General features: G+C 58.7%; 1 protein-coding gene across 1 annotated transcript in view; it reads left to right on the top strand.

Moving 5' to 3' along the window:
• Window positions 1–12,699, top strand: part of KIFC3 (kinesin family member C3) — a gene marked incomplete at its 5' end in the record, with an annotated part of 39,631 nt that extends 26,932 nt beyond the window's left edge. The window contains 14 exon segments of the mRNA NM_001133269.1: window positions 38–211; window positions 958–1,105; window positions 1,188–1,318; window positions 3,979–4,090; window positions 5,321–5,502; window positions 6,687–6,791; window positions 8,635–8,765; window positions 9,333–9,456; window positions 9,699–9,828; window positions 9,915–10,144; window positions 10,487–10,621; window positions 11,076–11,184; window positions 11,759–11,787; window positions 12,003–12,699. Of these exon segments, the coding sequence (NP_001126741.1) occupies window positions 38–211; window positions 958–1,105; window positions 1,188–1,318; window positions 3,979–4,090; window positions 5,321–5,502; window positions 6,687–6,791; window positions 8,635–8,765; window positions 9,333–9,456; window positions 9,699–9,828; window positions 9,915–10,144; window positions 10,487–10,621; window positions 11,076–11,184; window positions 11,759–11,763 (1,716 nt within the window). The 3' untranslated portion in view covers window positions 11,764–11,787; window positions 12,003–12,699.
• Window positions 12,700–13,479: the final 780 nt, after the last annotated feature.

The raw sequence follows: 13,479 nt of genomic DNA, 5'->3' as shown, positions 1-13,479 counted from the left end.
CACTGGCTCCACGTGCCATTCCTCCCTCACCCTGCAGTATGTCATCAAGACAGTGGAGGTGGAGTCGTCCAAGACCAAGCAGGCCCTCAGCGAGTCTCAGGCCCGGAACCAGCACCTGCAGGAGCAGGTGGCTATGCAGAGGCAGGTGCTGAAGGAGATGGAACAGCAGCTGCAGAGCTCACACCAGCTGACCGCGCGGCTCCGGGCGCAGGTACCCAGGCTGTGTGGCGGCACACGCCCAGCCAGGAGGCCAGAGGCAAGCCCTTGGGCCAATGCATCGGTTAAACATTCGGGTACCCCACAGACACGGGGTCCAGTCCCTCCTCTCCCTGATGGCCACGGGACCCAGGGCAAGTTTTGTCTGGTTTCCTTTTCCTCATCTATTATAACACGATCTGGTCCCAGAACCCACCTCACAGTGGGGACTCAGGAACGTGATCCCAAGAAGCTTTCTGCCCACGGCCCAGCACACAGGCTGTGCTCAGTAAGCTCTACGTGGCACTTGTCACTGTCATCACAGAGGCCCTCTCCTACCTTCCTGAGGGCACATGGCTTGGGCACGTGATGTGTGCTCAGCACTGGGTTGGTGTTGGGGCCAATGCACAGAGCTCACAGCCCTGTAGGGGAGGGAGACAAGGCCATTCTACCCCTGTGGGTGTGCACGTGTGTGTGCGTGTGTGTGCGTGTGTGTGCGTGTGTGTGCACGTGTGTGTGCATGCGTGTGTGTGCGCGCGTGTGCGCGCGTGTGTGTGCGTGTGTGTGCATGTGTGTGTGCATGCGTGTGTGTGCGTGTGTGTGCATGTGTGTGTGCACGTGTGTGTGCGTGCATGCGTGTGTGCACGTGTGTGTGCGTGTGTGTTCACGTGCATGGGAGGTGACCAGTTTCTTTCTCGGTGTGGCACCTGCCCCTCTCCCTCCCGCACCTCGAGGTACTGAGCCTTTTCCTGGTCTGGCCAGATTGCCATGTACGAGTCAGAGCTGGAGCGGGCGCACGGGCAGATGCTGGAGGAGATGCAGTGCCTGGAAGAGGACAAGAACCGGGCCATTGAGGAGGCCTTTGCCAGAGCCCAGGTGGAGATGAAGGCTGTGCACGAGAATCTAGCAGGTGAGCTGACCAGCTGGGCCCTGTCTGCCCCACGCCGCGGCCACTTATCCCCTCCCGCCTCACAGCCCGAGTGTCCCCGTAGGCGTCCGGACCAACTTGCTGACCCTGCAGCCGGCACTGCGGACCCTCACCAATGACTACAACGGGCTCAAGCGGCAGGTGCGCGGCTTCCCGCTGCTGCTGCAGGAGGCCCTCAGGAGTGTCAAGGCCGAGGTGAGCGAGGGCAGTGGGTGGGAGGGTCCAGGCTGAGGGGGACTGAGGCACTAGGAGAGGCACGACATCCACCCAGGGCTTCCCTCCAAAGCTCAGACAAAGCCCCTCAGACAGCAGCCCCTGCCCCACCCACCATGACACTTACTGCTGCCCTTATAGGCCCTGTTTGAAACTAGACTGCTCAGGGCAGGCATTCGGCTATTTGTCTTACTATGATTCTTTAAACCAAACATGTTACAGATAACTTCATATTTCAAACATGCAGGCCAGGCGCGGTGGCTCACATCTGTAATTCCAACACTTTGGGAGGCCGAGGCAGGCGGATCACTTGAGGTCAGGAGTTTGAGACCAGCCTGGCCAACAAGGCAAAACTTCGTCTCTACTAAAATTACAGAAATTAGCTGGGCATGGGTGGCAGGTGCCTGTTAATTCCAGCTACTCGGGAGGCTGAGGCAGAAGAATCACTTGAACCCAGAAGGCAGAGGTTGCAGTGAACCAAGATCGTGCCAAAGCACTCCAGCCTGGGTGACAGCGAGACTGTATCTCAAAAACAAACAAAAAACATGCTATATACGTATTTTTTTTAAAAAATTATTTATTAGAGACAGGGTTCATTATGTTGCCCAGGCTGGTCTTGAACTCCTGGCTTCAAGAAGTCCTCCTGCCTTGGCCTCCCACAGTGCTGAAATTATTGGTGTGAGCCACCATGACTGGCTGATACAGTCTTATCTCTGTTAGGTTTAACTTAATTCTTTCAAGCTGTACTTGTACATATGAGAATAACCAGCGCCTCTTAAGTGCCTCCTACATGTCGAGCTGTTTATAGCCGTTAGCTCCTTGAATTTGTATGATAGCTTTGCAGAGACTAATATATTTTGGGAACAGAACATAGTTCTTCCCCTTTAAAAGCCTATATCAGTAATACATGGATGTGGTGAAAAGTCAAACTCCATAGTGGGGCATCAGGTGAATAGGGAAGGCCTCTCTGCCACCCGCCCAACTCCCCCAATATGGCCTCTCAGCATTTCCCCCGACCGTTCTGAGCATGCTTAAGCCAATTGGGGTGGGGGTGTGTGTGTGTGTGTGTGTGTGTGTGTGTGGCCCTTCCCCCATCCACAAGTTCTGTGTGTGTGTGTGTGTGTGTGTGGCCCTTCCCCCATCCACAAGTTCTGCATTCCCAGATTCAAACCACAGATCAAAAATATTTGAAAAAAATTAAAAATAACAGTACAACAATTAGAAATAATAGAAATAAAAAATAACATATAACAACTATTTACACAGCATTTTTTTTTTTTTTTTGAGACAGTGTTTCGCTCTTGTTGCCCAGGCTGGAGTGCAATGGCGGGATCTCAGCTTACTGCAACCCCCACCTCCCGGGTTCAAGCGACTCTCCTGCCTCAGCCTCCTGGGTAGCTGGGATTACAGGCGCCTGCCACCATGCCGGGCTAGTTTTTGTTTGTTTGTTTGTTTGTTTTGTATTTTTAATAGAGGCTGGGCTTCACCATGTTGGCCAGGCTGGTTTTGAACTCCTGACCTCAGGTGATCCGCCCACCTCTGCCTCCCAAATTGCTGGGATTACAGGCATGAGCCACCGCACCCAGCCCCTACCCAGCATTTTCATTGTATTAGGTATTATAAATAACCTGGAGATGATTTAAAGTACATGGGAGGGGCTGGGCACAGTGGCTCACACCTGTAATCCCAACACTTTGGGAGGCTGAGGCAGGAGGAGCACTTGAGCCCAGGAGTTCAAGACCAGCCTGGGCAACATAGTGGGACCCCGTCTCTACAAAAAAATATAAAATAGCTGAGTGTGGTGGCCTGCACCTGTAGTCCTAGCTACTCGGGAGGCTGAGGTGGGAGGATCGCTTGGGTCTGGGAGGTCGAGGCTGCAGTGAGCCAAGATAACACCACTCACAGTGAGTTTCCACCATGTCCATGAAGCTGTGATTGCACTCCAGCCTGGGCAACAGAGCAAGACCCTGTTTCAAAAAAAATAAAGTATATGGGAGGATGTGTGTAGGTTACAGGCAAACACTATATCATTTTATATCAGGGACTTGAGCATCTGTGGATTTTTATATCCTCCATGGTTACTAAGGGATGACTGTATACACTGTATACACTTTCCTTCTACCCCAGAAAGGGGATGTGTGATCCTGTGTACAGTGTGATACTGTATGTGTGATTTTGCATCTTTTTTCCCCCTGTGAAATGTAACTGGGAGATCTTTACGGATTCATGAGTTAGATGGTATTATCCCTGCTTTCCAGATGAGAAAATTGAGGCTTAAAGACATTGAGCCAGTGGTCTCAGGTCCCCAGCTACTCAGGGGCAGAGCTGGAATTTGAGTCTGGCTGAATCACATAGTCAAGCACTAGTACTGTGGTGTGGAGGCTGAGTCCCGGCTCTGTGCTTATTAGCAGAGCAGCCTCGAGCTGTCAGCTCAGCGTCTCCGGGGCTCAGTTCCATCATCTGTAAAATGAGGATGGTAGCAGTACCTACCCAGAGGGGTGACTGGGACAGTCTGACATGTGACAGTGTGTGTCAGGTACTCAGCCAGGGGCAGGAGGCAGTGAGCACCCCTCAGGGGCGGGCAGTCGGGCCGGCAAGGCTGATGGAGCCGGCCCCCTGACAGCGGTGTGCACCCCCACTAGATAGGCCAGGCCATCGAGGAGGTCAACAGCAACAACCAGGAGCTGCTGCGCAAGTACCGCCGCGAGCTGCAGCTGCGTAAGAAGTGCCACAACGAGCTCGTGCGGCTGAAAGGTGACTGCAGGAGGGCTGGGGGTGGGCGCCGGCCTCGGGGTCCTCGACCTGGCTTGGCAGTCATGCTTGGAGCTCACCCCACCATTGAGGCGCTATTCTAATCCTATCTCTGTAGATAAGGAAACAGAGGCACAGAGAAGGCAGGGAACTTGCTCAAAGCCACATGGATATTAAATGGTCTGCCTTGGATTTGAACTTGAGTCTGTCCAGCTCAGAAGCCCTGGCCCCAGTGCCTGGGCAGGTGACTCCCCAGGCCCTGGATAGCCGAGGGGTGTGGTATTGCAGCATTGGGTTGGTGGCAGCTGGAAAGCTGCTTGTTCTGACCTGGGGCCTGGTCAAGCTTGAGACTCCACCATTCACTGCATGGAGCTCTAGAGTGCCTGCTCTGTGCCAGGTGCTGTTCCAGCCTGAGGCTATGGTCATGGCCCCACAGACTGCCTCCCGGTGCACACTTTAGTGTGAGAATCGACAATGATTGTCAGGGAACCCCAACCCTGCCCCCTTTCAGGGCTGAGACAGGCTCTCCTGGGTATGGGACAGGCAAGTGTGTTGAGGGGCTTCCCAGAGAAGGCAAAGTTAGAGCTGAGACCTGGACGGTGAGCTGGAACAGATGGGTGAAAACGGAGGGCAGGTGGGCCATGCTGGCAGTGGGGGGTGTTTCCTCTTCATTCCAAGAGCACAGGGATCCCAACGAAGGCTGGAAGTAGACGGTGGCGTGACCAGCTCATGCTGCCAGATACCCCTGTGGCTGCCCCACTATCTGGGCCCTCAGATACACCACCAGTCATCACCTGCTGCCTGGGCCTATATGCACATCTGATTCCTCAGCCCTGTCCTGCCATTCAGGACAAGGCTCTTTGCTCATTGGGGCCCAAGCCCCTCATTATCTAGATGAAGAAACTGAAGTCGAGGGAGAAAAAGAGCATCCATTCTGGTGTCTCACTCTGACTGGGCGCAGTGCCTGAGCCCCACAACTGACCTTTCCTCCCCATCCCCAAGGCAGAGCTCCACCCTAGTCAACTGGTCTGTTCAAGAAGAAATGTACTAAGTGAATTCATACTATAGTGTGAATGACGGATAACAGCTTTGTGGGCCCCCTTCCCCTAGGGGGCTGTGCTTAAAAGTCAGGGGACTCCTAGGTCAACTAGTCTGCCTGGGACACCAGTGGACCAGAGTGGAGACTGGTCTTGACATGGCTTGGACCCATTTCCCCATCCCCAACCAACCCAGGGAACATCCGAGTGATTGCTCGTGTCCGGCCAGTCACCAAAGAGGATGGGGAAGGACCTGAGGCCACCAATGCTGTGACTTTCGATGCCGATGACGACTCCATCATCCACCTGCTGCACAAGGGCAAGCCTGTGTCCTTCGAGCTGGACAAGGTCTTCTCCCCACAGGCCTCACAGCAGGACGTGAGTGTGGCCCCATGCGGGAAAGGGAAAGCAATGGAGAGAGGGAAAGACGGACTCACAGGGAGGGGGGGGCTGGGCAGCAAGAAGCGTTAAGAGTGGGAGGTGCAGGAATCAGAAGTGGGGAGCCAGGGTCCTGCTCCTTCCTCTGGAGGACAGAAGAGGGTGGGAAGTTAAGACTGAAGGCCTTGGAAGCCTCCTTAGGAAGGAGAGATCCAGACACAGCCCATCCCCTCCCATGGCTGTGGTTCCTCCCATATCCAAGGCCCTTTCTACCATGTGGCCCCGCCCACCCTTAAGGCCCTTCCCACTATCATAACTCATTCCGTTCTCTCAGCTGTGGCTCCTCCCACCATGTGGCCCCTCCCACCATGTGGCCCCTCCTATATCCACAGCCCCTCCCACCACCATGGCTTTGGGTCCTCCCATTCAGGTGGCCCCTTCCACTGCATGGCCCTGCCCACTCTCAAGGCCCCTCCCACCATCACAGCCCATACCACCCTCATGCTGTGGCTCCTCCCATCTGCATGGCCCCACCCACCCTCAGGCCCCTCCCATCCTCCCACCATGTGCTCACCCACCTTCAGGCCCCTCCCACCATCACAGCCCCTCCCACCCACATGGCCCCATCCATCTTCGTGACCCTGCCCATCATCTCCATCCGGGAATACCCTCCTGTGTCAGTCCCCTGGGCCTTCCGAGGAATCCCCCAACCTCCTGAGGCTGTATGAGAACCATGTGTTCTCAGTGTCCACTCTTCCCTTATCTCTGCCCAGACCAACCTGCCAGCCCTGCCAGGCCTGTGCCCTCCTGTTCTCATGTCTGGTTCTATCTTTGCTCCCATCCTCTGACGGCTGGCAGGCAGGCCCAGGCCAGAGAGGCCCCAGGCATGTGCTGGCCTCCACCTTCCTTGTGCTGAGCACTCTTTGAGAGAGAGCAGGAGGAGCTGGGGGAAGGGCAGCAGGCACCGGCCTGTCTTCCCTGCAGTCTTTGGGCAGCCTGGTTGCCCACTGATGTCTAATGTATGACTCATGAGTCACGAATCATTGTGAGCTGAGTGACTGCAGTAACAACGTGATGTGGTGTTGCTGAAGGACAGCATGGTTGGGGAGGTGGCTGGACTTGTAGCTGGTGGTCCCAGCGGCCCTGGAAGCCCCCCACCAGCCTCCCTCCCATCACCCTCCCAGGTGTTCCAGGAGGTGCAGGCCCTGGTCACCTCTTGCATCGATGGCTTCAATGTCTGCATCTTTGCGTATGGCCAGACGGGCGCCGGCAAGACGTACACAATGGAGGTGGGTGCTGTCCAACGGGGTGGGGGTTCAATGTGGGCTCCCTCATGGTCTTGGGGTTTTGTGCAGTGTGTGTTTTGCCTCATTTGGTCCTCACAACCCAGGAGCAGAGGCTGTAGTTATCTGTGTTAGCCCCGAGGCACCAGGCCTTAAGAGGCCTTAAGAGGGGGCCCCACAATGGGCCCAGCAGGACTGGGGGAGAGGCAAGGGGGGACTGCCATCACAGGGATCTTGGCCTGGGGACAGAGTCCAGGGCAGGCCACCCACCTCTCAGGACCAGGGCTGCATTTCACCTTGAGTGTGCACTGCACGCTCCTGCTTTACGGCTGCCTCGGGCCGGGCCTGGGGGATCTGGGATGAGTGGTGGGTCTCAGTCCTCAAGGAGATCCCAGGGCAAGACTGGCATGTGAAGGCTGTTTTGGGGAGCCCAGCTCTTGCTGGTGGCCCCTGGGGCCAGGCCAAGGCTTCCTCTCCCTGCTCATCACCGGCACCCTCCCAGGTATGGTGGAGCAGGTGGCCGGCCAGGGAGAGGGGCGTTGAGACGAGGAAGGATCTTGACTGTGGGCAGAGGGCAGTGGAAAGCTAGCCCTGGCTCTTGAGGAGTGCTGTGGGATTGATTCTCTAGGTCAGGAGGAGGCCAGGTGGTGTGGCGTCTGGACAGGGGAAAGGGCTAGCCAGGCCTGCTAGGCGGCCCTCTATTTCCCATCTGGACTCTGCTGTTCCCTCGATTCTGGGACTGGTGAGACTAGTTAGTGGGGGCAGCCAGGCCAGGTGGGAGGAGGACAGGGGTGTGTGCAGCATCCCCTGGGCTCCCCACTCTGCTTTGGAATTGCTTAGAGTTGAGGTGACCACCGGGAACATCAGAGCGTTCGTCCTCAAGCGTATCTGCTGATGCATGAGGTGTATCAGGCATCGTGCCAGGCACAGGTGTGACCCAAACCGTCCCTGCCCCCATAGAGGGCCCTCCCCAAAGGGCCAACCTGGCTGTGGGGAGACAGCAGGCTCCACACAAATCAGCAAGTATCCTGTCAGGCCAGGGAAAAAAATAAAGCCAGGGATGCAGAACTGACTAGGGGGAGGGACAGGGCGTTTGGGGGTGCTGGGCGAAGGAGCAGCCTCCCTGAGGGGGCATCTTGGGAGCAGCCTCCCTGAGGGAGACGACAGAGCCAGCCAAGGGGTGGTCAGAGGAGTACCCAGGGCAGAGGGAGCTGCAGGGCTGAGGCCAAGAGGCCAGAGCATGCCAGGGGCACCTGAGGCCTGGCCAGGAGGCCCTTGTGGTAGGAATAGAGAGAGGGTGAGAGGTGCTATCAGAAGAGGGGCGAGGGCCAGGCTCCTAGGGCCTCAAGGGCCGAGGTGGGGACTCCAGGTTTCCTTCTGGAAAGGCCGGCCCACCCGTCCTGCCCCAGGACACTGGCCTGCTCCTCCCTGGGCCTCCTCTCCACCACCCACAGAGCCCAGGTCTCAGCATCCCTGAGACTGAGCCCCTTTCTGGGCAGTGGTGGGGTCATTCATTTCCAGTGCCCCTCCCAGGTGGCCCCACAGGGCCAGGCATGCATCTGGCCCTCAGCTGCCCTGTGTGGGGTCTGGGCCAGGCCTCTCATCCCAGTGCTGGACTATAAGTCTCAGGGTAGTCCTGGCAGGGCGATGCCATTTTAATGGTGGGGAAATAGAGGTGCAGTTGCCTGCAGCTGGCGGAGGGCATTTTGGGGGACAGTGGCAGGTAGGTAGGAGGTTTGGGCAAGGAGGCTTGCCTGTGAGGGGTAGCCAAGGGGCTTTGGGGACAGATGCCACATGAGCGTCTTTGGGGACAGGCCTGGCTTACTGGGGCCTTTCCTTCTGTCCCCAGGGGACCGCTGAGAACCCAGGTATCAACCAGCGGGCCCTGCAGCTGCTCTTCTCCGAGGTGCAGGAGAAGGCATCTGACTGGGAGTACACCATCACCGTCAGCGCCGCGGAGATCTACAACGAGGTCCTCAGGTGGGAGCCCCAGGGTGTGCAGAGCAGGCCTCAGGGGCAGCTTTGGGGTCCTCCGGGGTGGTGCTGGAACGAGGTCCTCAGGTGGGAGCCCCAGTCTGTGGGGAGCAGGCCTCAGGGGCAGCTTTGGGGTCCTCAGGGGTGGTGCTGGAGCAATGGGGGATAGGAAGTGGGGTCTTCCTGAAGGGAGTACAGGGACCAGATGAGGCCGTCAAGGGACCTGGCTGCAAGTCCTGACTCAGTCCAGCGGGTTGGGTGGTCCTGCGGGGAGGAGGGGCTCTCTCTGAGACCCAGGCAATCCTTGCCCCTACCTGTGGGCTGCACCAGGTGGCCATGGGTGAGAGTGGGCAGCTAGGGGCCCTGCCCACAGGGGCTCATTGTATTGTGGAGTGAGATCTCCACGTCTTCAGCTGAATGTGGTGGAGGAGTTGGAGGAGGAGAGATGCGCTCGGCTGATGGCTGGAGGCGGCTTCCTGGGTTGGGGGAACATTCCTGGCTGGGGGGCTGGGTGCAGTGCAAACAGCAGCTGGAAATGGGAGGAGGGGGTGACTGTCTCACCTGCCCCTCCAGGGACCTGCTAGGGAAAGAGCCTCAGGAAAAACTGGAGATCCGGCTGTGCCCAGACGGCAGTGGGCAGCTGTATGTACCAGGGCTGACTGAGTTCCAGGTGCAGAGCGTGGATGACATCAACAAGGTGTGGAGGAGGGAGCCCCTGACCACAGCCACGCTGCTCTAGAGGACAGAACTGGGTTTGAATGTAGGCTCTGCTGTGTCCTAAGCACACACCCTTGGGCAAGTCCCCACGCCTCTCTGAGCCTGTTTCCTCATCTAAACTGCGGAGGGTGGTACCACTCCTCGCGGGTGCTTGGGACCAGGTGACTCTGAGGACCCCATTCTCAACGCTGTGCCTCTGCCCTCCTGCTCCCAATCCCCCAGGTGTTTGAGTTTGGCCACACCAATCGCACGACCGAGTTCACCAACCTGAACGAGCACAGCTCCCGCTCGCATGCGCTGCTCATCGTGACGGTGCGAGGCGTGGACTGCAGTACAGGCCTCCGCACCACGGGTGAGAGTGGCGGGCAGCCTGGCCTGAGGATCCCCACAACCCCAAGGGGCAGGGCAGGCCTGATCTGCTGGGTGCTTTCCCTGCAGGGAAGCTGAACCTGGTGGACTTGGCTGGCTCAGAGCGCGTGGGCAAGTCGGGGGCCGAGGGCAGCCGCCTGCGGGAGGCGCAGCACATCAACAAGTCGCTGTCGGCTCTGGGGGACGTCATTGCTGCCCTGCGCTCCCGCCAGGGCCACGTGCCCTTCCGCAACTCCAAGCTCACCTACCTGCTGCAGGATTCGCTTAGTGGTGACAGCAAGACCCTCATGGTGGTACAGGTGAGGACCTTGGGTTAGGGCGGGCCAGTCCCTAGCATGTAGGGGCTACGCTAGCAGTGAGACCCAGTCGCCCCAGGCTGTGCAAATGGACCCTTATCTCAGCAGCTCCATAGTCAGTAACAACCCCCCACCCCTAGACCTGGCCACACACACTCTGTGTAACTCCCAGTCCCTCCTCTCCACCTTTGACCACGCCACCTCTGCCACGTTGCCTGCCCTCCCACCCCCATTCCTCAGTCCTCTCCAGGAAGCCTTCTGACGTCCCCAGCTGTGAGCTGTCTCTCGTGACCCTGCTGCTCCTCCAGCTAGCCTGGGTGGGCAGTGAGCTCTCGTGTCCCCTAGGTGTCCCCCGTGGAGAAGAACACTAGCGAGACACTCTATTCCCTCAAGTTTGCTGAGAGGGTGCGCTCTGTGGAGCTGGGGCCTGGGCTACGCAGGGCAGAGCTTGGGTCCTGGTCGAGCCAGGAGCATCTAGAGGTACGGGGACTGTCACAGACCTGGCTCAGGTGGCCCTGGGTCAGAGACTTTGGGTCATGGCAGGAGCAGGGAGCTGGGCGGGGACGTCCCGAAGCAGTGGGGGCGGGGAAACTGCCAGAGGTGGGTGGAGCTACGGCTGGAACCCACAGCCAGGAGCCTCTTCAGTACAGGTATTTCTTCTTGGCCTCAGAGGTTCCTGTGGGGTGACGAGCCGGCCGTGGGGGTGGCACATAGTAGGTGCTCAGTGGTAACTAGTTGACTTCTTTGCATGTATTATCTCATGTAATTCTTGCCATAACTGTGAGGCTGGGGCACGAGCATCATGCCCATTTTGCAGATGAGGAAACTGGGTGTTAGGAGGTTAGGAGGCAGGCAGGGGAGTAGAGAGAAGCACAGCAGGGTGGGGAGCCAGGGCAGCCGTGGCCCCCGCCCACCCGCCCTTCCCTGCTCACAGTGGGAGCCGGCTTGTCAGACGCCACAGCCCTCCGCACGGGCCCACTCAGCCCCCAGCTCTGGGACCAGTAGCCGCCCTGGATCCATCCGGAGGAAGCTGCAGCCCTCGGGTGAGCCTGGAGTGGCAGTGTGGGTGGGGAGTCTCCCCAGGGTAATAGTCACCAGGCTGCCCTTACCTGGATGGGCTTTCTCTTTTCTTTCCTTTTTAAAAAGTTCTTACACCTTCTCCAGAACCTGTTTCACAACCTCCCCTGCCCCTGGGCAGTAGTCAGGGCAGACAGTGCTGTGTCCGTTCTGCAGGTGGGAAATGGAAGGTCTGTGGGAAGGGGGCAGTGTAAGGAGACCCCAGCCTCTGAGCTGGGGGTGCTGACTCTACCCTGGGACCCTGCTCCCTGAGTGTGGGCTGGCTGAGCCTGTGCAGTAAGCCCCCTCCAGAGCAGCCCCTGCAGCCCCCTCCCTGTGCCTCAGCTGCCCTGGGGGTAGAAAGGGCCGGGCTTGCCTACCTCCTACGTGAGGAGTGATCCCCACCACAGGACCGGGACCCAGGGCTCCAGCCCCTGTTTAGCCGAGATCCTGGGAGGGCCTGGCCCATCCTTGAGTCCAAAGGGCTAGCAGCAGCAGGGTCTTGTGGGGTATTGGCCCAAGGCAAGCCCACCAGTGAGACGCCTGTCACTTTGATTTCAGCCTGACGGCTGGGGCTGCAGAGTCTCTAGGTGAGTGTGGGGCCTGTGGCCCAGGGCTGCCCGCCTGCCTGCCCGCAGTGGGTTGCAGGGCTGCGCTGGGACGTTCTGCTGTTCAGAGCTGGGTCTAGCCCCTGCTGTCGCTTGTCTGTGTGCTTTTGCTGGGTTCCCGCCTGCTCTCGGTGGCACCTGCTGTGGGCTGCCGGTGGGCAAGTGGACAAGAGGCTGATGATCCCGTGCCCCTGCAGGGAAGTCGCGGCCGCTGCCTGTGTGACAGATGTGACCCTGCTGGGCCTGAAGCTGGGCCCTGAGGCCTCACTGGCCTGTTCCTGCTGCAGCGCCAGGACCCCTGGAGGTGGAGGCGAGAGTGGAGGCTCTTCTTCTGCCCCGTCTCCCCTCAGAGATGAGAAAGGTGTTCAGAAGGAAATGGTGTCTCTCGGCTGTGGCTCTGGGTGCAAATTGCATGGGCAGAAAGGCAGGGGTGGCTGCTCTTCCTGGCAGGCCTGGGCCATCAGTGAACTGGGCCCCGTGAGGAGGGCGGGAGTGTGGAGGAGGGCGGGCCTCTCACCCAGGCTGCCCCGGCTCCTCTCCTCAGCTTGCAGGGCTGGCCAGCCCCCTCCTTAGGAGGTGGGCGAGGAGCCTCTGGGCAGGCCCAAGAACCATGGGGACTGGGGTGGGTTGGTGGCACCAATGGCAGCCCTCCCCGCCCCTCTCCTTCAAGGAGGGTTCCCGCAGCTGGGGGGTGTGCGGAGGCGCACGGCCTCCCGCCACGGGGCCGGGCCGTGTTTATGGCTGGCAGAGGCAGCCAGCAGGTGGCGGATTCTGCTGCTCCCTCACCTGCCTGGCTCACTGGTCTCTTGAATTTTCTTCCCTCTGAAATCCTATTTAAGAACTTTTGGAAGCTTAGCCATTTTTACTTATTAAAATAAAAGCCTTTTTACACAAGTATGGTCTGAAAAAGTTGGTCTGTGAGCCCCTCTTGGTCTGATTAGGGGGACGGGGCACTGGCAGGTCCTGTAGACTCCCCCCCTGGCTGGTCACCCCACAGCCCTCCAGAATCTGTCCTCTAGGTCAGTTAGGGACACGTGTCCTTAACAACTGGGGGAAGCCCGCGCTGTCCCACCCTGGGTCACTTTCTCTGTTGTTTGTGGTCACAGTCGCCTCATGCGGTACCTACCATGTGCCCACAATAACTGACCTTTCAACAGGGGCATCCCTCCATGTTACTGATGGGAAGGAAACTAAGGCTGGAGAGAGCTTCAAAGGCTATCAAAGCCTTGTCCAAACCATGCTGGGCTTCCAGGTTACTGCTGGGCACCACCCACTGCCCACGCTGGGCCCACCCTTTGCCCTGGCCTTTTCCCTCTTCAGTGAACTAGCCAGAGGTCCAACCACCTTCCTCCAGTGCCGAGGACCCCCACCACCCCGGGGCGGGGCTGTACCTGGTCCCTGCCTTGGGAGCAGGAGGGGGCCCACCTGTCACAGTGATCATGGAGTGGGGGGCCCTTTCCCGCCAGCCAGTGCTGGGGGCTCCAGCAGGGAATGACAGCTGATCGGAGCCCTGCTCAGAGGAAGGGGCAGGTGCCCTTCTAGTCTTGCCCCTGGAGGCGTCCTGGGGGTGTCCATAAGACAGCTTGAGTGTAGCTGAGGTGGGGAGGAACGGGCTGGTGGGGGCCACCCCTAACCTCAACACCCAGTGGTGGAAGGGTGGTTGCCGCCTCCCCT

The sequence above is a fragment of the Pongo abelii genome, chromosome 18, assembly GCF_028885655.2.
Source record: "Pongo abelii isolate AG06213 chromosome 18, NHGRI_mPonAbe1-v2.0_pri, whole genome shotgun sequence".
Classification (NCBI taxonomy): domain Eukaryota; kingdom Metazoa; phylum Chordata; class Mammalia; order Primates; family Hominidae; genus Pongo; species Pongo abelii.
The sequence above is the reverse complement of the archived record's forward strand: the minus strand, read 5'-3'. Positions and strand labels throughout refer to the sequence as shown.